General features: G+C 37.8%; 3 protein-coding genes and 1 non-coding gene across 4 annotated transcripts; 3 read left to right on the forward strand and 1 right to left on the reverse strand.

Moving 5' to 3' along the window:
* Nucleotides 1–268: 268 nt before the first annotated feature.
* Nucleotides 269–2,478, forward strand: LOC124200015 (carboxypeptidase B-like). The gene is made up of 9 exons (XM_046596103.1): nt 269–519; nt 597–763; nt 830–1,030; nt 1,087–1,281; nt 1,367–1,498; nt 1,562–1,665; nt 1,725–1,847; nt 1,916–2,090; nt 2,174–2,478. The coding sequence occupies exons 2-9, from the start codon at nt 598–600 to the stop codon at nt 2,338–2,340; spliced, it is 1,263 nt and encodes a 420-aa protein (XP_046452059.1). The 5' UTR covers nt 269–519; nt 597; the 3' UTR covers nt 2,341–2,478.
* Nucleotides 2,479–5,043: 2,565 nt separating this feature from the next.
* LOC124200635 lies at nt 5,044–6,910 on the reverse strand. Its single transcript, XM_046596900.1, has 5 exons — nt 6,781–6,910; nt 5,807–6,086; nt 5,576–5,741; nt 5,361–5,507; nt 5,044–5,292 (listed from the first exon to the last, which is right to left on the reverse strand). Exons 1-5 carry the CDS (start codon nt 6,908–6,910, stop codon nt 5,044–5,046), a joined length of 972 nt encoding a protein of 323 aa, XP_046452856.1.
* On the forward strand, nt 6,794–6,904 carry Trnay-gua. The gene is made up of 2 exons: nt 6,794–6,830; nt 6,869–6,904. It is a non-coding gene; the product is annotated as a tRNA-Tyr (tRNA).
* Nucleotides 6,911–8,200: 1,290 nt separating the features above from the next.
* On the forward strand, nt 8,201–15,976 carry LOC124199538 (NFX1-type zinc finger-containing protein 1-like). The gene is made up of 15 exons (XM_046595371.1): nt 8,201–9,174; nt 9,245–9,323; nt 9,391–9,936; nt 10,001–10,195; nt 10,260–11,130; nt 11,201–11,284; nt 11,344–11,579; nt 11,645–12,139; nt 12,205–13,479; nt 13,550–13,947; nt 14,006–14,166; nt 14,228–14,399; nt 14,460–14,571; nt 14,631–14,830; nt 14,897–15,976. The coding sequence occupies exons 1-15, from the start codon at nt 8,708–8,710 to the stop codon at nt 15,831–15,833; spliced, it is 6,228 nt and encodes a 2,075-aa protein (XP_046451327.1). The 5' UTR covers nt 8,201–8,707; the 3' UTR covers nt 15,834–15,976.
* The last annotated feature ends 7,231 nt before the right edge of the window (nt 15,977–23,207 follow it).

A 23,207-nucleotide genomic window follows, 5' to 3' on the forward strand; every position in this document is an offset into this window, starting at 1 on the left:
CTATTGACACTACCTTCCATGGACGTGTTGGCTTCATTAGACATTTTGGCTATTATTGGAGCTAAACATCTGGCACAGGTATATCTGCAATGGCTCAGTCTATGCGCAGAGATGCATTTTATATTTACTTAACGTACTGTGTACCTGTATAACACATTCCAGACTCGAACGCAGATTATTTTCTAAAGCAAATATTCGCTGGATCCATTCCCCACCAGCCATGGTGGAAAAAGTAGAATAAGGCTGGCCATCACATCCGCATTGGGTGATTCGATTTGGCCTCGTTGCTTTACGAATTGGAATATGTGCTGTGACTGAATAATAAGGCGGGGCAAACGATATGATGCTTGCCGTTTGAAATAATGTAGACTAAATAGCTTGTGTCAGCTTGTGCTTAAAATAGGCCGTTTGGCTAAAGAATAATCTACATTACTCTCGGACTGCTAGCCGAAACGATTTCCCAAAATTGGTGTCCACCGAATATTAATTATACCGTTAATATTAAATAAACTACTGAAGGTAAATTCCTGAAACTGTATTTTATAACCCAGAGAATTGAATACATTGAAAAATAATTATTCATTTTTTACTTATAGGATGTCGCTGTTGTTCACTTTACTCGTTTTGACTTGCGCGTTCGTCGTCGATCAGGTTTCAACCGAAGAAGATAAGGCCGTCTCATATTCAGGATATCAGGTCTGGAGGATCACGACCCTTTCGAAAGAGGAACATCAGGTCGTTTTGAAAATGATTGAACATTTCGGTACGCAGATAATATTTAATAAATACTCGTTTGAAACACGATAATTAATTGTCATATTTCTTCCAGGACTTGAGCTGTGGAGATGGCAGGAGAGTCAAACCATCAATACCCCGATCGATGTCCTTGTGCCACCACAATCGCAAATAAAAGTGAAGCAACAATTGGATCAGGCCAACATATCGTTCGTCGTCAAAGTCGCCGACTTGCAGGAAGACATTAATGACGAGAATCCCAATTTAAACGCTAGTTCTTACAATACGAAAGCGGGTAAATCATTTGTATTTCAATTTTGCGGAGCTGCAATTATATTTATGGGAAAACAGCTCACAAAATGGATTGGATGAGCTATCACCGACTGGACGACATTTACGGCTACTTGAATTATTTGGCGGAAACGTACCCAAACCTTGTCCAGTTAATTAATATCGGCGCTTCATACGAAAATCGGACGCTCTATGTCGTTCGCATATCTAATTCGTCCAAACCCGATACGCAACCCGCCGTTTGGATCGATGGAGGTAAATAAAAACAGTAAAAGATTCACGACAAATAGTTTGATAGTAATATTATATCGTGAAATTATACATATTTTCTACTTTCAAGGATTTCACGCCCGTGAGTGGATCACACCCGCGTTGGCCACATACATTATCCAACAGCTGGTCGAAGAACCGGCAAACGCGAAGCTTTTGTTTAACATCGACTGGTACATCATGCCGGTTGTCAATCCCGACGGTATTTCAGTATAAGAAACTCAGTTACAATTTAATAGTTTACGATTTGTAATTGCGTTCAAAGGTTATGAATACTCCCATGTGAGAAATCGTCTCTGGAGAAGATCCCGGTCCAACACAGGATCAAGGTGTCAAGGTGTTGATCTAAACCGTAACTTTGACTTCAAGGTCAGAATAGTTTTTCCTGCAATGTTTATTCTCTCTTCGCTACATCGAAATATCTTTAGTGGGGTGGTCCAGGATCGAGCAGTAATCCCTGCTCCGATACATTCAAAGGATCCAAAGCCTTTTCTGAGCCAGAGGCTGTTGCCTATTCAAAATTCATCAAAAGCAAATCCAATCAAATCAAAGTATTTAGCCTTTATAGCATGAAAGTTAATGCACATTTTTTAACTGGAAAACATTATATCCTTGATAGCTTTACTTGAGTCTTCACAGCTACGGCCAATTGATTCTGCTTCCCTGGGGTTATGCACGCGAGTACCCGTCTGATTACAACGAAACGTTGGCGCTCGCCAATCTGGCAGCTTCGAAATTTCGCGCCTTCAGTTATAGAGTGGGAACTACAGTAGATCTTCTTTATCGAGCTTCAGGTATATTTAAATCTGTAACTGCTTCATCTTTGAGTTTTAGTTTTCAGCATAAATGAATATACCCTTTTATGGGATGTATATAGGCAACTCGGCCGATTGGGCTAAATCGATTGGCATCAAATACGTGTACACTGTCGAGCTTCCCATCAGAGGATTTGTCCTACCGGCTTCATTCATTTTGCCAGTGAGCAAAGATTTCTTCCCCGCCTTGGACGTCTTGGCTTCCAAAATATCCACACTGAATGTTTGATTCGTTTCAGGATATTTTCTTTATTATTCACATAGTTCGAATCGACCTGTTTTGCTAGTGGTTTGGTTTACCCTAGATTCAGTGTTGTTTCGTTTGATTTTTAGTTTGTGTGACAAAATACAAGTAAAAAAAAAATTAGATCCTTTTTTGGCAAATTCAGAACATGATCATTATGAATAGCTGGCAACTTTTTTCCGTACTAAAAGAGCGGGAACTGGAACGAAGTCGTCTGCAGTCTGCACTGGAATTATTTAGTAGTTTGACTCGATTCAAGTGAGAGCTTTATTTCTTGTTATAACTTCGTAGTTGCTGGTCAGGTAGTGCTCAGGTTTTTATTTCATGATGTTGTATTGCAAATTGCAATGAAGTAGTGTTAACAAGTATAAAAAAAAAATTTAATTAAGATTGTAACTTCTTGAATGCAGTTGTCCTGCAAACCGGTGATCGCGTTTCTCCACGTGTTCTAGATGTGCTTTCGTGCATGTTAAGCACTGCGATTTTGCTTGTTTAATTAATGCAACTTCAGATTCATATTATGAACCTCTACATGATGAATTGCTGTTTGATACTCTGATAATCATTTGATGATATTGTTCTGTCAAAGGGTATTCGGAAAGTGTTAGCATGTGCTTGTTGGCAAATGTTCAAAATTATTGGGATGAGCTTAGGGTTTGGCATGTGAATGTGATGTAAGCCAACCAGACAAAGTTTCACTGTTAATTGCATACTGTTGTTGGTATCCCTAAAAACGATACTGAAATTTTTTCCTAGACTTGATTGACATGGTCTACATCCTCTGTAGTAAATTATGTATGGAAGATATTTCTGCTTAAATCTTATATTTACTATATGGTTGGTTAAGATATTTTTTCAGCTAGTCTAGAAATTTTTTTCTGGTAATTCAATGTTATTTATTGTCATTTTTGTGCAGAAATGGCAGGAAGTGAGTTCGTGAAGTCCCCTGTCTCCTCTTGGACGGAAGAGTTGGAGATAACCCAAGACTTCGCGACCAAAAAATTGTGAATGGTCAAACATCGCTGTTGATTCATGAAAATAAAGTAAGCCTGGCTCTTTTTTAATGTAACGACAGTGACATATAGTTAGAAATGATGAATCTCAAATAACATGATAGGAATTGCCGTCTGATAAAATGTTGATGATATTTTTGTTCTGAACTCAGTGCTGTTGCTATTATTTTTCCTGTTTAAGGGGGACATTACTAACATCTCTTTTTATCGAACGGATTGTTTTACAGTATTTCAGTTTAGATCCGATGGATAAGCTGTATTATCATGGGAATCTGCTTGCTTCAAGAACGAATTGGTGCTGTAATTTGCTGTTTAAGCGTTCATCTTCTTGGCGTACCCGCGTCTTCAATGAGCTTCATTAGTGTGGATTCTGTGTTCTGTGCCATTTGGTAAGCTATCAAGAGCGTCGACTGGGATACTTGTTTGTTTACTTATTGCGATCCTGTTATTCTTTAGTTGCGGCACTTGCTTCAATGGAAGGTTGTCAACTTTAATTGACTGATTGTTACATCTCACTCATGAGAGGTAGGCTTTATATGGTATTAATAATGTAAGAGAAATCAATTCATTAACTCATTAATGGAAAAGGGCCTGCTTATCGTCTAGGTGATTTTCGTAAAAACCGTAAAAACGCTCAGTTATTTTTAGGATCTATGGATTCCCTTGCGGAGCCGTAACAGTAGTATTTTTGAGGTTATGCTTTGCTTGCCTTCCATATTCTTTGGCTGCGCCTCGCTCTCGTGTCAGATGACGATGCAGCAGTTAAGATGCGTTGCTTAATTGTCAGTCTTGGCTTGTGCCCTTGGTTACTTCAATTTGACAGCTGAAGCGCACATTGCACAATTCCTTTTCGCTGTATTTCATCCATTCTACGACAATCTTTCTTGATTTTACGAGAGTAAAATTTCATCACGCCTGTTATTTAGAAGTCATTTCCACCTGAAACCAGAGCCATTTAAGTTTGATGGCCCTGCTTAAGCTAAAATTAATTTAAACTTCAACTAAAAATATGGCAAAATTGCATTTGTTTAGTAATACACAACCCTCCGTTTGGATTGGAAATATTTAAATATTCCCAGCAAATAATTTAGTTTGGTGCGCAATATTTTTTTTTTGTTTCAAGGATTTCGGGCCCGTTTTCCAGCATCGTGCATCACGCCGTTCGTCAATCCCGAGGGTATTTATCACAAAAAACTGTTTTACGATGTTTTACATTCTACAGCTTAGTTTATTATGATTGTATTGAAAGGTTACGGAAATACTTCCATGTGAAAAATGAGCGAATTTATTCCTGGCGAATAAAATCTACGCGAATCTTTCTCGATTTTACGCTGGAAAACTTCAATCCGCTATTTCTTTTAGGCTGGCGACGAAAAAATTTCTACCTAAGCCAAATGTAAGTTTTACTTCAAATATGTTCACCACGATAAATCGTTAGAAAGTATACGGTTGAAAAAGTAATTACGATACAATTGAGTCGTTCAAAGGAAATTCAGTACAAGTAACAGAATTTTTTTAAAAATTTTTATTAAGAAGTTTGAACGACTTGGCGTGATTTAGTAAGAAAGGAACCAGTAGGAAAATGTGAAAGTAACAGCAATTTCAGATTAAAACATAAATGTTAAATTTCAAAACCGAGCAAAGAAAATATACTAGAAAATTCACGTTAATTAAGTCAACATTTACAAGTATTGGACAAAGGGATGGATGCACAAGACCCATAGAGACAAGCTTGACAGCGAATGGGATCATGATGAACCGCCAGAGATTTTTTTCTGGGTTGACTGTGTCGAATACGAACGATATTGTAGATATCTTGAGCATTTCTTTGATCACCGTAATAGGACATGGAAACGTGGCTAGCCAGCAACCTAATGGCATTTTCTATTTCTTCGGGGTACCAAAGTGGAGTCAGAAATTCAGACTAAATAAAAACAAACGAATATGAAATTAATTGACCGAAAAACAGGGGGGGGGGGAATTAATTATTACCTCATTGAACGAGTCTGGCTGGTTACAGATGCTACATTTTTGACCAAATAATTTGAATAACGCTTCACACAGGACCTGGTCGCCTTGGCGACGGATGCGAAACCAAAATGAGACCTGCCCCTTCATCGACGTCCATCCTCTAGTGCACTATAACGACAATTTTAATCAAGATTACAAAACGCCCAGTTCAAACGATTAGAAGAAAATGGAATTACCTTGCACTGGAACCGAACTTTGGCAGAGAAGGAAGTTGAATGCCACGGCCACTCGACGGATAGCGGAGGAAGTTCTGTGGGTTCCAATGTCCACAGATGTCCGTGTGCGGATACAAACGGGCGAAAGAACCAGCAAAACGCGCTCTGCCAAAATGTCTCCAAACCACTGTAAACAATTTTAAATGACAATGAGAAAATGCAAGATAAACAAATGGTTAAATAATTTCATACTAGGGCATCGCATTCCATCCTGGAAGAGGAACTGGCGGCGTGGACGGCGGAGGCAACGACCACTTGATGAGACGGTGGTTAAATTGCACTTGGTTGACTTGATGATGGGAAGATTTGTCTTTGCTGCTGGGATAACACGGAAGTTGAATGGGAACCAGCTCTACACTACCCAGTGGAAGAAAAATGCCGCTGACGTGATGAGAGAACACAGCAAGTTCACTCGAAATTTGAAAAGATTCAACCGATAAGCCACTGTCAGAGGAACTCTCAAATTCGACATCTGTAAATAGAAAAGGTGATTAGAGTTGAGAATCATTTTTACAAGTTTACAAGCAAATTTTGAAGCAATGCTAACATTTGAATCTAGAGAAAAATACCTGAGAACTCAGTCGAGTGGTGGCTAAAACTCATATTGATGGTGAGCTGTAGGAGATTGTCCAGAGAAGATTTTCGGAGTTGATGAAACAACAGAGAAGAACTGAATGAAGTACGATGTCAAAAACTCCGTTTATATATCAGAAATCGAAGAGAGAATAACCAATGGGAAGGTGTCGGTGATCATGAAGCACAGTGGACGGCTCCTCCTCAAGACGGATCCCCCTCTTCCGTTGACTCTTTCCTCCAGCTGGAACCGCAAACAAGGACGTCGCGCGTTACGTCAAACGCTAGTCCCACTGGGACTTTTAGGGATTAAAAGGGTGGGGGCTGATGAGAAGGTACGGCACACATCATGAGGTGACACTGGACTTTCGCCTCCTTTCGCATGGGCTCCATCAGAATTGCTTTAAAAAAAGCTACTGCATCAAGAAAAGACTAAAAAAGTAGAAACAACAAGACTTTATGTTGCCTAATAAATTTTAAAATGCTATTTTGTTTCAGGTAGCTCAGTTGGAATAAACGTTTCGTCGCCAGTAGAAGACAGACGTTGTCTGCTCAAACGGTAAGGTGTGCACTAACTACATTGATAATATTACCTATGGAAATATCCCGTCGGTAGCTCAGTTGGCAGAGCGGTGGACTGTAGATTCGATTCACGAAAGTTGGCTTCGTGAACAGCAAGTTATCCATAGGTCGCTGGTTCAATTCCGGCCCGACGGAATCCATTTTGATGTCCCTCCCTTTTAACGCAGATCAAACGAAACACAAGAACGAGATTTTTTTATAGCGCTTCTAATCAGAATTATTCCACTAAAGTTAAAATTTATACGTTATTGTTTTCGGTACAAAAAAACGGATAATGTGGAAACTTACTTGGAAAAATCAAGAGAAAGGGAGTAAGAGAAATAGTCTATTCAGGAAAGCGTAGCCGCCGGCAGCAGGTAAATAGAACAACAAGCAATAGCTGGTGGGCATTCGTGACGTATATTCATTGCGGGCGATATGACAGCATTTAATACTCCACGTACCAGAGCTGGCTCAGAAGCTCAGAACAATCAATTCATTGTTTTAAGATTTTAAATCCTTACGTTTGACATAGGTAACCGTGCAGCTAAACGGTAGCTTAGTCATTTTTTGAATTTTTTAAATCGAGATTTCAATGCTGTTAAGTTTATTTTCTCAACTTTATATGATCGATAAAAGTCTTATGTGTCTTCTCTTCATTGGGGTTTGTGCAAACTTATGCTAGTGGGTTGCATACAATAATAGTCAATAAACCCTTAAATCGGCTGCGGATGCTCTACTATAGTCATGGGGCGACACTTACAGGAAGCGAAGAAGGGTGGCGTAGACTGAAAGAAACATTTTTAAACGCGCGCTTGGACTTATAATATTAAACTCGTGTATCACATTTGCATTATTTCAGCTTAGATAATTTTTAGTCTAAACGATGCTTTCTTCTTTTGCCATGTGAGAAGAGAACCATACGGCACACATCATTAGAAGATGCTGGACTTTTACTTCCACCAGCAAGGGCTCCACCAGTATCTCCACCTACTTCAACTAAAAAGACCTACAACATCAACAAAAGACCACTAAGGTACTAAATTAATTTTAATCGTTTTGAGTCATCGTGTCTGATACGGTCTGATATTTAAAAAATAACAAAAAATTTCTTTGACCATCTAAAACGTTTCGTGTATCAGACACGCGAAACTAGAAGATAATTTTTTAAAAGTTTAACTTTTTATAATGTCGCATGTCATAAGTCGTAACGTACATAGTTCTGTTTTTGAATGTGGTCCCGCACTACTTCATTTCGTTTTTTCATTAATTATTCAGTCAAAATTCCTTTTTATCGCTGAGATTTATGTTTGGTTTCCTCTAACAACTCCTCTGTTTTTTTCTTGAATTTTAAAATTAGTTTGAACTAGTTGAAAATGAAAATTAAAGAATTATAGAAAACAAAAAAACCCCTGACGCTGACTGGCCTGCAACTGCCAGAAAACGAAACACTTCCAGTATTTACATCTCGAAAAGAAAGAACGATAGATTATGCTCGTAAATCAGATTCCCGAACGTGATCTTGACGTTGCTGCGTATTTTTGCTATATTGTGTAGCGCCAATGGACACCTATCCATTACATTTTGTTTCACATTTCCCAGACTAGAGCAATGAGAGCTATTCGATCTGCTAATATTTGAGTCTTGTGGTCGACCACAAAACATTTTTCGTTACCCTCCCTCCTATTTATCGGGTTAACACTTTCATGTCGACGGTGATCGCGCGATGAGTCCCGTCCTCCTCTTTCCCACGGACTGATCGCTTTGTTGTCCGAACAGCCCGATCACAGACCAGCAGTTTGAAGATCAGTGAGCGTTTACCTTTCGAACTGTGAACATCTTTTCGGTTTTTCTTCCGTTCCCGTGTTCGTTAAGTTTCAGAGGAAGAAGACGGACAAATTGTGTGACCGTTTACGGCTTTAAATTTAGCGGCAATTTTCGTGTGGACAGAAAAACAAAATGTCTGAATTGTTAATTGATCCACCAGACGATGTTACGAAATGGAACATTGTGCCTAGTCAGCGTGACATTTTGCGGTCTGATGAAGTCTTCCTTCGGCCCAATTTTGTAGGCCGATCTTATCCGGATCTGGAAACGTACGTGGACGTACAATTTCGTCTCCTGGCAGAAGATTTTGTGCAGCCGCTTCGACATGGAGTAGCAAAATTACTCTCGGGAAAATTTCAACCTCGAGATGTTCAGGAATTGCGAATATATGAAAATGTCACCTTTAAACGAGGCGGACTTGTCCAAGATCGACGAAGGGTGGTTCCGGAGCGGGAATCATCATGGCGTATCTACACTGTTAATTTTAAGCAGCTACCGAGAGTCAACTGGATCACAAGTCGGAGACTCATTCATGGATCGCTCGTTTGTCTTTGGGATCCAACATCAAATGATCTCATCGTAGCCAGCGTTGCACACAGGTTTAACTTCATATTAAAATTTTATTTGATTATTTTTAATTTTAACTTTTTAATTTTGTCTGCCATCCAGTCACCCACAGGAATTGGTTAGAGGCCAAGTTATGTTAGCGATTGAATCCTTAGATGAGCCAGACCACTTCCTCAAGAAGGTATGTTTAATTTGTTGTTTGATATCTAGCTAATTCTTTTATTCATTTCATGCATTTGTTTGATTAGACGTACATCATGTTAGAAGCAGTGATATTCTTTGAGCCTTATCGAGCTGTGCTTCAAGTACTGCAGAAGTTTACCAAGGATTCTTTCCCAATGCTTCCCTATTTCCTTGGCACCCAGACGGATCACACGCCTCCGTCTTATCTAACACAGTTGTTTACTTACGTCCTGCCCAACAGTGAAGGCTCGTCTCTAGGCATTGAAAACCTGGCTGATTTTTCTGCGTGGCCAAATGCAAACAAATTAGGCTTAGACAAGAGGCAACACGAAGCTCTGTACACGGCTCTTACCAGCCGAGTGGCTTTGATTCAAGGGCCACCTGGAACCGGGAAGACTTTCTTAGCCCTCCGAATTCTACAAACGTTGCTGGCCAATAAAAGCTTTTGGCAAGGAACAAATTATGGAGAACAAAGTGCAAAATTGCAAATTTCTACGCGCGGAATTAGTAGTAGGCGCCAAAATTGGCACGTTAAAAACAAAATTTTCTGGGAGAACTACTGGGGAGATTGGCGCGACGATCGAGCCCCTGTTGTTGTCATCTGCTTTACGGTACGGTATCTAATGAGTACATATCATGGAAATGTGTTTTTTATAATCTTTTTAATTGGTTTAGAATCATGCCCTCGATCAATTTTTGGAAGGTGTCCTTCGTTCGACCGATAAAATAATAAGAATTGGAAGCCAATCCAAATCGCCCATCTTGGAGAATTTCTCTTTGCTGAAAGTGAAATCCAAAGTCAGGGAGGCTCAGAATAACGGACCGTATTCAGAGACCAACTATCTTTATTATTTTCACAAAATGAAAAAGGTATCATTCAAATAATTTATGGAAATCGTAATTCGCAGTATTAAAATCAAATTTTTTATTTTAGCTTCGAGTCAATATGGAGATGCAAATTGGTTTCATCCAACAAAATATTCGCAAAACTTATTCTGAGATCTTCCAAATCGCTGACCTGAAACGACGAGGTGTCATCAGCGCTGAAATTTGCGATGTCTTTGAGAAAGCCGAAAGACATTGGGTCAAGCGCAAACGTAAAGAAAATGTTCTGGAATGGTGGTTAGGCTGGAATAACCACCGGCAACTTCTCAAAGTATTCCGAGAGACGCGAATGGAAAATCGAAACCAAATGTGTGAAGTGTTCGCTGTCATTACGGCGGATAAAAGCGATTCAGCCGATGATCAACATCTAGAAGACAATTGTGAAGAATCCGATTTGACCGCTATTGACTCAGTTGAGGACATTTTTATAGATGACGAAGACTTTCAAGAAGAGCTTCGTGTAGCGCAAGAAAAAACGAAATTAAAAACTACGCCTGATGAAGGCTCTGAGAAAAAAGACCCAAAATTACATTTTGACAAGACGGCAGTAACTTTAGAAGAGGGAACGCTCATCGATTTTGCAAACAATCAATTGCACCGAATGGAGTTCGTTCGGGATTTACTTTCAAAGATCCCAAACGATGCCGGTCTAGAGAAGAGTTTTCATGGCAGCCAAATCACGACCATGCCCTTAAGACAGCGTTGGATGTTGTTTGGAAAATGGAAACGTGTCTATCGGGAAATGATTGAAATGGATCTGCGCAAATCTAAAGAAGAATACGAGTCGCAAATCAAAGAGTACAATCAACTCAAAGGCCAAGCCCTAGCAGCCCTTTGTCGAACTGCGGACGTCATCGGCATGACAACCACCGGAGCAGCCAAAAACCGCTTGCTACTGGAGTCACTTAAAGCGAAAATTGGTACGTATTTTTTTTTTTTTTTACATTCACTCGTTAACTTTTATTTATTGACGGTGTTGTTTCTGTTCAGTTATAGTAGAAGAAGCAGCCGAAGTGCTTGAAACGCATATTGTGTGTTCACTGACACCTGATTGCCAGCAACTGATTATGATTGGTAAGGTTTAAATTTCATTTAACTACTAGCAAAGCTTAATATTTGGTTTGGATGATTAGGGGACCACCAGCAGCTACGACCGTCGGTAAACGTGTACGATCTAGCGAAAAAATATCAACTGGATGTGTCTTTATTTGAACGTCTCATCTTGGGCGGCCTAAAAGCTGTTAGACTGGGCGTCCAGCACCGAATGCGACCCGAAGTAGTGCGACTCATCGTTCCTGCCATCTACGAAGAATTGGAAAATCACTCTACCGTCTACGATCACCCCCATGTTCCGGGAATGCAGCATGATGTATGATCAGCAATAATTTATGATAACCTTTGTTATTCTAATTCTTTTATTACGTCAAATTTTAGGTCTTCTTTTACCATCACAAGTATCCGGAGCAGGAAGACGGAAGTAGCTTTTACAATCGTCATGAAGTCGATATGTCTCTCCGATTGGCTATTTATCTCATCCGTGAACAGAAAATCTCTCCCCAACAAATAACCATCTTAGCCACATACACCGCCCAGCTTCATCAGTTTTTGAATTCGCGCAAATCTTACGCATTACTGGCGGATGTCCGTATAACGGTCGTCGATAATTTCCAGGGTGAAGAAAACGATGTCATTATTCTTTCGCTGGTGCGAAATAACAGCCGGAATTCTGTCGGCTTCCTCCGCACTGCTAATCGCGTTTGTGTAGCATTGTCTCGTGCCCGAAACGGCCTCTACATTCTCGGGAATATTCGTATGCTAGCTACTGCAAGCCCTGTCTGGGCTGACATGGAAAAAGTGTTGAAAGAACACGACCAAATCGGCGAGGAGATTCCACTGCGATGTGACCGCCACCATGACATCGTCCGTAAAGTAAGCACCAATCGTTGAAATTGTTATTAGTTTTCAGTTAATCCAATTTTATGTTTTTTCCGCAGGTCAAACGGTCCAGTGATTTCCCTATTGGATCGTTTTGTCGCGAGTTGTGCGGCGCAGAGCTTCAGTGCGACCACCTTTGCAAAATCATCTGTCACCCGGATGAACTACATACAAGCAGTTGTCCCGAAATAATCACCAAACTATTGGCCTGCGGACATAGCTATTCTGGGCCCTGCTCAAGAAATTCCGAAAAGGTGTCCTGCCAAGAGATTGTGATCGTGACTAAGGAGCCGTGCATGCACGAACTTAAAATTCCATGTTCCAAGCTACAAAAAGGCGAGTTCCCAGGCTGTCCTTTCCCGGAGATGAAGAAACTTCCTTGCGGACACATCCAGCAGCTTCCGTGCTCTACGCCGCTTGATGCCTCTCTCTGTGATACGCAAGTGGAGTTTGAGATGTCGTGCTCGCACCTGAAAACAATTCGATGCGGTTTGCCAGCAGACGATCGACAAAAGCTAGCTGCTTACTGTACGGAGCTTGTCCGTAAGAAACTTTTATGTGGCCATCCGAAATGGATGAAATGCAACGAAGATCCGACGGAATTGGACTGTGGCGTTGACGCTGAACGTCTTCTGGATTGTGGGCATCTTTTCCAGTATGCTTGCCCCGGGAAATCCATGGATGCATTTATTTTATCTTGTGAGCGCACTGTCGATCAACAAATGCCATGTGGCCATACGCAGAAAATTACGTGTTCTAAACCGCTTACACGATGCCTTCAAGAAATCGTCCGAGTTCTCGAATGTGGGCACAGCGTTAAAAGCGCGTGCTGGAACACTACACCAACCTGTACGGCGATTGCAGAGAAGACATTGGCGTGCGGCCACCAGCAGTCTGTCCAATGCAATATCGACTCGGTTGTTTGCATCGAACTGGCCAAAATTCCTCATCCCGTTTGTTCGCATTTACAATTCGTTCCTTGTTTGATGACCAAAGATGAAACTTATTTGCGCAACTTGAAATGCAAAACGGAGGCATTGAAAATGCTAAACTGTGGGCACGAAGTTCTGTTTCCTTGTTCCCAGGACATCGATGAAAACCTTGTCTGTACTTCCTCGATTAGTTTTACGCTTCCGTGTAACCATACGGTCAAAATTCCATGCATTTCGAGTGACAGCACGAAAAGAGAAATACAGAAAAAGGAGAAATGCAAAGCGAAATGCAGAGCCCCTCTTGATTGTGGCCATTGTTGTTTGCTGCGTTGTCACGACCAGACAATTGCACATGTTTGCAATCAAATAGTTTCAAAACAACTGGAATGCGGTCATTATATGGTTGGTATTTTTATTCCTTTTCCACAACAACTTTACAAATCTGATTATAAAGAAGATGTTTAATTTCTAGGAAATGCCATGTTCCTGCCAACCGTTCGAGGTAGTCTGTCGAGAAGCCGTCTCCGTTCAACGTGCTTGCCGTCATGCGTGGATGACCGAATGTGATACTTATAGGTCTTCGAAAGACGTGCCCGTCTGTCGTGAACTAATAATGAAAAAATTGCCGTGTAATCATTCGGCCAAGGTGGAATGTTCCGCATCGACTGACGAAATTTTCTGCAACGAGAAATGCGAACATGTCCTTGCTTGTCAACACAGTGTACCTACTAGATGTGGAGTCTCGCTGAATAAGAAGCAATTGCTGACCTGCCCTATAAAAGAACTGAAAAAATTGCCGTGCGGTCACATCTACACATTCGATTGTGGATCCTATGAAGCTAGCATACATCTAGATAGCTTTTACTGCAGGTAATCAAATTTCAACTGTGACACAGAGGCAAGTTTGATTTAATTTTTATGTTTTTAGGGTTATGGTGGAGAAGGAGGTCCCGAAATGCGGTCATAAAGTCACGATTGAGTGTGGAAAGCAAGTGTCCAAATACGACTGCCAACAAGAAGTCGAGCTGGAACACATAAGTCTTTCTTGTGGTCATTATTTACGAGGGAACTGTCGACTTCGTTATGCTGGTATAACTTTTAATCAGACATAATTTATCTGGTTGATAGTTTAACTTTTTTTGGTTTGCAGATAAAACTGCCATTGTGGAAGCTACGATGAAAGCGGCAAAGTGTATTGGTCGTTGCGGAGCAAAACTCGCTTGCGGTCACCAATGTACCGCTCGCTGTCACGAATGCCAGGCGAGCGGACTCCATTCAGTCTGCACTCAGCGTTGTAATCGTGCTCTTATATGCGGGCATATGTACGTGATAATTTTAATTTCGTAATGTACTTCAAATTACAATCAAATTACTCTTTGTAGGTGTGAAGCCAAATGCACTAAAGTGTGCCCTCCGTGCAAGAAACCTTGCGGATACCAATGCTCACATCAAAAGTGTTCAGCATCATGTGGCGATGAATGTTCCATGTGCATGGTAACGTCTTTTAAAGTTTGCATTGTAGTAAAATTCCTAATAGTAATTTGTTTCAACAGAAAACCTGTGGCTGGAAATGCCAGCACGCGAAATGCAGTCATCCTTGTTACGAATTTTGCAATCGGGAGCCATGTGACGAGCCTTGTCACAAAACCTTACCTTGTGGACATCGATGTGACAGTGTCTGCGGTGAAAATTGCCCGCCAAAATGTTTGTCTTGTTCTGGTAAAAAAATACCAAACTTCAATCAGAGATCCAGGTAAAAACAGTTAGACAAAGTCGTGTTTAAAGCTTATCGAAATGCTATAATCCTTTTAATGCCCAGGTACATTTATCTGGAATGCGACCACTGGATCAAATTGAAGGAAATGGACGAGTGGGTGAATCGAAAGGATGAGAGTGAAGAGCCCATCCGCCAAATCCGTTTCCCTTCGTGTCCGCAGTGCGGAAAGGCGATCCGACAGTGTTTCCGCTATGGTGACCAAATCAAAGCCTTTTATTTGGATTTGATTGGCGTAAAATGGGTCTTTGTCAAGGACGACACGATCCGCATTGTCGAAAAAATCAAGCAAGCACTGAACAAATGGAAACCGCAAATAGCGGAAACAGAAGATGACGACCGCATCAAGTCAACTTTTTTTCGTCTAGAGTGTCGTTCTAAGTGCAACACTTTGAGTAGCGATCAACGTTGGGACCTGATTTATCGGATTCATTTAATCTACCTAATGTCTTGCATGCGCAACGATTCAAAGAAGAAATACGCGATGAAAAAGAATGGGAAAAAAGAAGAATTTAATCTAAACGAGTCATCAGTGGAACACATTCTGTGCGAGATTTCCAGCGCATTCCTTTACATGGAGAAAAATTCGAATTCGGGCTTTGGTTACTATTTCGACTTGTTCGTTGCGTTGAAACGGCTGGATTTGTATCGACAATACTACGCTGTCAATTCCCTGTCGGAAAGACTCCCGAAATCTAATCGCGTCAATCAAAAGCAACTGGAGAAAGTCGCCCATCTTCTAAACAACAATCAAAGATTGACCGATGCTGAAGAAAATTTTCTTGTCAATTGGTTCGAAGAAAAATCGGCTTTTTACGGGATTAATTTGACCAGTTCAATGAGTTCATTCAATCGTGCTAACGTCCAGCTCGTACAACGTCTAGACATGAGCAATGATACGTGGTACAAGTGCACTCTATCTTTTTGTGAGGCTGTCTTCTCTAAAACTTGCGACAAAAAATGTCCCGAATGCTTGGACTGATTGGCTTGATTCAGTTAAGTTTTCTTTATTGTTTAAGTTGTTTAAAACTGCGGCAGTTCCATTTGCGTCATGTTTCATCATTTGCTGCTCATTTTAAGCGCTTTAAGTCTACCAAGATAATCGAATACAGATATTTTGATGAACCTTTGTTTATTGATCGACATTTGTGGAAGTGGGCGATGAGTTTGAGTAAAAATTTCAGGACTTCGTATAAGCGTCGCCGATGCCCAACGACGAACTGATCGTGCGATTAAGAATGTCGTGTCTGGACCTGACAAGCATGAAATATACGATTGGATTGGATACAAGGACCGACTTTTAAGGAGATGTTGCCCCTATGGAGTGATCCTGTTCCTAGGTAATAGGATTTTTTAACAATTGAATTTCTTTTCTCGAGGCTTTTCGCTTTCTTTGGGCATGGTATTGTTAATCGATCTAGCTGTTTAGTTCAGTTTCTTTTTGGTAAATTGTCCATTGGAGTTAAGGTTACATTTCACGACACGAGCAGTGGTTTTTAGTCATTTAAATTATACAGCCAAGTAGCCTTCAGTTGCAGCCATTGCTGGGAAATCAATTCAATAGCAAGAATTATGTCTTTGAAAAATTTAAAAGAAAACAATCGATGTCTATATATCAGACCACCGCTGTATCAGTTGCTTAAGAAAGATTCGATGGGCTACGACGTGTAGGATTCATCTATACTCGCGAATCGACAAGAACTTCACAAACGTAGGGGAGACTGGAGTAAAACGGGACGGTTTTTGTTTTCCCCCTATATCTCCCAAACTAATTATTGAATTTCTTTAAAATTTTGTTTTTATGTATTCCATATTGTAATGAACCCCCCATATTTTTTATATAATTTTATAATGAACCATTTCCCCATAAAATACCTTTAAAGTTTCCTCAGATTTGTGGGAGGGGCCTATTTTGGGGGGTAATTGAGGACACTGGGGTGGGTGATGAGGGACGTCCTCCGTTTTCGCCTTAAAATTCATCAATAAAATTAAAAAAAATTGAAAAAGTGTTCCACTGCATATACTCTTTGAGTTTATAAATGTTTCAAATTGATTATTGTGTTAATGAACCTTTTTTCTTATAAATACAAAAACCCTTATGGAGCAGTAGGACATCCTGCGTTGCTAGGTAACGAAATCGAGCCTCTTAAAAATGCTGTACGCTGATTGGTCCGTAACTGTCCCAAATTAGCCAAAAACAGCTGTCCCGATATCCCGGTTTAGACACTTTTTTTTAAAAGTTCATACTGTCTAAACTAATCGATCTAAAATTATAATTTCTGTTTTAAACGATCAAGAAATGAATCAGCTTCATTTCCATATTAAATTTACATGCCATTAGCGTTTATTTGTTTCTTCAAACATAAAATGGCGGAGACAAAAATTTCTAAAAAAAAAACGTTTTTTTTGTTTTGTCAATAACTCATGCAGTTATTGACAAAAACCAACCAAATTTCATGCCAAATTAGATTATACAGATTTACATAACATACTAAAAAATTTTACAGTTTTATTAACATCTACTATTTTTCCCCCCACTGTCCCTTTTGACCCGGTGTCCCGTTTTACTCCAGTCTCCCCTACACACATGTGTAACATATGTAACGCAATAACTTGAATTGATTGCACATGCACAATAACGTGATGTGAATTATTTTATTTTATTAATAGTGCGATGGAGCTCTGGGAAACAGGACTCGTTCCGTTTTGGTTAAAAAATGCATTTCCACAAGCACCACAATGTTTCGTCTAACCGTCTCGGAAAACTACAACCCGTCTGGTGCCCATTTCATTAAAAGACCTTAAGGGTGCCTTTTTTATTTTTGCCATTGGCGTTGGCCTGTCAGCGTTCACTTTTCTTGCGGAGAAGATCTTTCACTTCAGAAAGTGATGTGTGGGTGTGGCTTCGACAAGCCCGATGAAACAATAGGCCTCTTATTAGCAAACTAACCGGTGCACTTCTATTTGTCTGGACTGGACTGGACTGGACTGGACTGGACTGTGGACTCATTACATTCCATTTCTATCAACCCTTATTTCTATTTCTTTTCCTTTTTTTTTTTTTTTTTTAATAGTCATGGGGCTCTGAAGAGGCCCTCTGGTAGCCAGAGATTTTTTCAGATGATGGGTTGTGGGTAGCCCTTTAGCCCCCACCTTCTTCACTGTCTTTATTTTTCTTTTTTGTGCTGAGTGTGGACCTTATGAAAGTTAATTGTGGAGATTGGCGACCGCAATTGGTAGTGAAACGATTAAATTGGTTGCTTGTGATTGCTTAAAGTTTTGTTTTTAGAAAGTGTAGTTTTTTAAAGTTTTAATAGTTTTACAAAAATGGTTCAAAAAAAAACCATCCAGGAACTCCGAAAAACACTTTTATGAGATTGAAGTTGCTATTATATTTATTTCACTTGTGAAAACCATTTCTTTATTACAGGATGTGTTAATCGATGTCCAATACACCATTTCAAGTGTATTGAATCAATAAATTCATAAAGCAATTCATGAAGATATAGTTTTAGAAAAATGGTTCATAGAAAATCTTCCAGGAACTGTAAAAAAACACTTTTATAAGATACAAATTTCTATAATATTTATTTCACTTGTTTTAACCATTTCTTTATTACAGTATGTGTTAATCGATGTCCAATACATCATTTCAAGTGTATTGAATCAATAAATTCATAAAGCAAATCATTAAGAAATAGTTTTTAAAAATGGTTCAAAGAAAATCTTCCAGGAACTGCGAAAAAACACTTTTATGAGATTGAAGTTGCTATAATATTTATTTCACTAATTAAAACCATTTCTTTATTACAGGATGTGTTAAACGATGTCCAATACACCATTTCAAATGTATTGAATCAATGAATTCATGAAGCAATTCATGAAGAAATAGTTTTAGAAAAATGGTTCATAGAAAATCTTCCAGGAACTGCGAAGAAACACTTTCATGAGATTGAAGTTTCTATAATATTTATTTCACTTATTAAACCATTTCTTTATGACAGGATGTGTTAATCGATGTCCAATACACCATTTCAAGTGTATTGAATCAATAAATTCATAAAGCAATTCATGAAGAAATAGTTTTAGAAAAATGGTTCATAGAAAATCTTCCAGGATCTGCGAAAAAACCTTTTTATTAGATTGAAGTTTTTAAAATATTTATTTTACTTGTTAAAACCATTTCTTTATTACAGGATGTGTTAATCGATGTCCAATACACCATTTTAAGTGTATTGAATTAATAAATTCATAAAGCAAATCATAAAGAAATAGTTTTAAAAAATGGTTCAAAGAAAATCTTCCAGGAACTGCGAAAAAACAATTTTATGAGATTGAAGTTTCTATAATATTTATTTCACTTGTTAAAACCATTTCTTTATTACAGGATGTGTTAATCGATGTCCAATAAACCATTTCAAGTGTATTGAATCAATAAATTCATAAAGCAATTCATGAAGAAATAGTTTTAGAAAAATGGTTCATAGAAATTTTTCCAGGATCTGCACAAACACTTTTATGATATTGAAGTTTCTATAATATTTTTTTCACTTGTTAAAAGCATTTCTTTATTACAGGATGTGTGAATCGATGTCCAATACACCATTTCAAGTGTATTGAATCAATAAATTCATAAAGCAATTCATGAAGAAATAGTTTTAGAAAAATGGTTCATAGAAAATCTTCCAGGATCTGCAAACAAACACTTTTATGATATTGAAGTTTCTATAATATTTATTTCACTTGTTAAAACCATTTCTTTATTACAGGATGTGTTAATCGATGTCCAATAAACCATTTCAAGTGTATTGAATCAATAAATTAATAAAGCAATTCATGAAGAAATAGTTTTAGAAAAATGGTTGATAGAAAATCTTCCAGGAACTGCGAAAAAACACTTTTATGATATTGAAGTTTCTATAATATTTATTTCACTTGTTAAAACCATTTATTTATTACAGGATGTGTGAATCGATGTCCAATACACCATTTCAAGTGTATTGAATAAATAAATTCATAAAGCAATTCATGAAGAAATAGTTTTAGAAAAATGGTTCATAGAAAATCTTCCAGGATCTGCGAACAAACACTTTCATGATATTGAAGTTTCTATAATATTTATTTCACTTGTTAAAACCATTTCTTTATTACAGGATGTGTTAATCGATGTCCAATACACCATTTCAAGTGTATTGAATCAATAAATTCATAAAGCAATTCATGAAGAAATAGTTTTTGAAAAATGGTTCGTAGAAAATCTTCCAGGAACTGCGAAAAAACTTTTTATGAGATTGAAGTTTCTTAAATATTTATTTTACTTGTTAAAACCATTTCTTTATGACAGGATGTGTTAATCGATGTCCAATACACCATTTCAAGTGTATTGAATCAATAAATTCATAAAGCAATTCATGAAGAAATAGTTTTAGAAAAATGGTTCATAGAAAATTTTCCAGGATATGCGAACAAACACTTTTATGATATTGAAGTTTCTATAATATTTATTTCACTTGTGAAAACCATTTCTTTATTACAGGATGTGTGAATCGATGTCCAATACACAATTTCAAGTGTATTGAATCAATAAATTCATAAAGCAATTCATGAAGAAATAGTTTTAGAAAAATGGTTCATAGAAAATCTTCCAGGATCTGCGAACAAACACTTTCATGATATTGAAGTTTCTATAATATTTATTTCACTTGTTAAAACCATTTCTTCATTACAGGATGTGTGAATCGATGTCCAATACACAATTTCAAGTGTATTGAATCAATAAATTCATAAAGCAATTCATGAAGAAATATTTTTTGAAAAATGGTTCATAGAAAATATTCCAGGATCTGCGAACAAACACTTTTATGATATTGAAGTTTCTATAATATTTATTTCACTTGTTAAAACCATTTCTTTATTACAGGATGTGTGAATCGATGTCCAATACACCATTTCAAGTGTATTGAATCAATAAATTCATAAAGCAATTCATGACAAAATAGTTTTAGAAAAATGGTTCATAGAAAATCTTCCAGGATCTGCGAACAAACACTTTTATGATATTGAAGTTTCTATAATATTTATTTCACTTGTTAAAACCATTTCTTTATTACAGGATGTGTGAATCGATGTCCAATACACCATTTCAAGTGTATTGAATCAATAAATTAATAAAGCAATTCATGAAGAAATCGTTTTTGAAAAATGGTTCAAAGAAAATCTTCCAGGAACTGCGAAAAAACCTTTTTATGAGATTGAAGTTTCTAAAATATTTATTTTACTTGTTAAAACCATTTCATTATGACAGGATGTGCTAAAGATGTCCAATACACCATTTCAAGTGTATTGAATCAATAAATTCATAAAGCAATTCATGAAGAAATAGTTAAAAAAAATGGTTCAAAGAAAATCGTTGCATTGGTGTTGAAGAAATACCAAAAAAACGTCCCAAACATCTAGCCTGAAATATTTCCAAATTGTGGTGGAGACCTTTCCTATCACATGTTTTAGTATTTTTCGTGTTGAATCAGTATAGAATACACTATTTTACAATAATTATAAGAAGAAACTCAGAACATGTGACAGGTTGCATTGGTGTTGAAGAAATACCAAAAAAAAACGTCCCAAACATCTAGCCTGAAATATTTCCAAAACGTGGTGGAGACCTTTCCTATCACATGTTTTAGTATTTTTCGTGTTGAATCAGTATAGAATACACTATTTTACAATAATTATAAGAAGAAACTCAAAACATGTGACAGGTTGCATTGGTGTTGAAGAAATTCCAAAAAAAAAACGTCCCAAACATCTAGCCTGAAATATTTCCAAAACGTGGTGGAGACCTTTCCTATCACATGTTTTAGTATTTTTCATGTTGAATCAGTATAGAATACTCTATTTTACAATAATTATAAGAAGAAACTCGGAACATGTGAGAGGTTGCATTGGTGTTGAAGAAATACCAAAAAAAACGCCTCAAACATCTAGCCTGAAATATTTCCAAAACGTGGTGGAGACCTTTCCTATCACATGTTTTAGTATTTTTCGTGTTGAATCAGTATAGAATACTCTATTTTACAATAATTATAATAAGAAACTCAGAACATGTGACAGGTTGCATTGGTGTTGAAGAAATACCAAAAAAACGTCCCAAACATCTAGCCTGAAATATTTCCAAAACGTGGTGGAGGACTTTCCTATCACATGTTTTAGTATTTTTCGTGTTGAATCAGTATAGAATACTCTATTTTATAATAATTATAAGAAGAAACTCAGAACATGTGACAAGTTGCATTGGTGTTGAAGAAATACCAAAAAAACGTCCCAAACATCTAGCCTGAAATGTTTCCAAAACGTGGTGGAGACCTTTCCTATCACATGTTTTAGTATTTTTCGTGTTGAATCAGTATAGAATACTCTATTTTACAATAATTATAAGAAGAAACTCAGAACATGTGACAAGTTGCATTGGTGTTGAAGAAATACCAAAAAAAAACGTCCCAAACATCTAGCCTGATATATTTCCAAATCGTGGTGGAGACCTTTCCTATCACATGTTTTAGTATTTTTCGTGTTGAATCAGTATAGAATACTGTATTTTACAATAATTATAAGAAGAAACTCAGAACATGTGACAGGTTGCATTGGTGTTGAAGAAATACCAAAAAAAACGTCCCAAACATCTAGCCTGAAATATTTCCAAAACGTGGTGGAGACCTTTCCTATCACATGTTTTGGTATTTTTCATGTTGAATCAGTGTAGAATACTCTATTTTACAATAATTATAAGAAGAAACTCAGAACATGTGACAGGTTGCATTGGTGTTGAAGAAATACAAAAAAAAAACGTCCCAAACATCTAGCCTGAAATATTTCCAAATCGTGGTGGAGACCTTTCCTATCACATGTTTTAGTATTTTTCGTGTTGAATCAGTATAGAATACTCTATTTTACAATAATTATAAGAAGAAACTCAGAACATGTGACAAGTTGCATTGGTGTTGAAGAAATACCAAAAAAAACGTACCAAACATCTAGCCTGAAATATTTCCAAAACGTGGTGGAGACCTTTCCTATCACATGTTTTAGTATTTTTCGTGTTGAATCAGTAAAGAATACTCTATTTTACAAAAATTATAAGAAGAAACTCAGAACATGTGACAGGTTGCATTGGTGTTGAAGAAATACCAAAAAAACGTCCCAAACATCTGCCTGAAATATTTCCAAATCGTGGTGGAGACCTTTCCTATCACATGTTTTAGTATTTTTCGTGTTGAATCAGTATAGAATACTCTATTTTACAATAATTATAAGAAGAAAATCAGAACATGTGACAAGTTGCATTGGTGTTGAAGAAATA

The sequence above is a fragment of the Daphnia pulex genome, chromosome 8 (assembly GCF_021134715.1).
Source record: "Daphnia pulex isolate KAP4 chromosome 8, ASM2113471v1".
In the NCBI taxonomy this organism is placed as follows: domain Eukaryota; kingdom Metazoa; phylum Arthropoda; class Branchiopoda; order Diplostraca; family Daphniidae; genus Daphnia; species Daphnia pulex.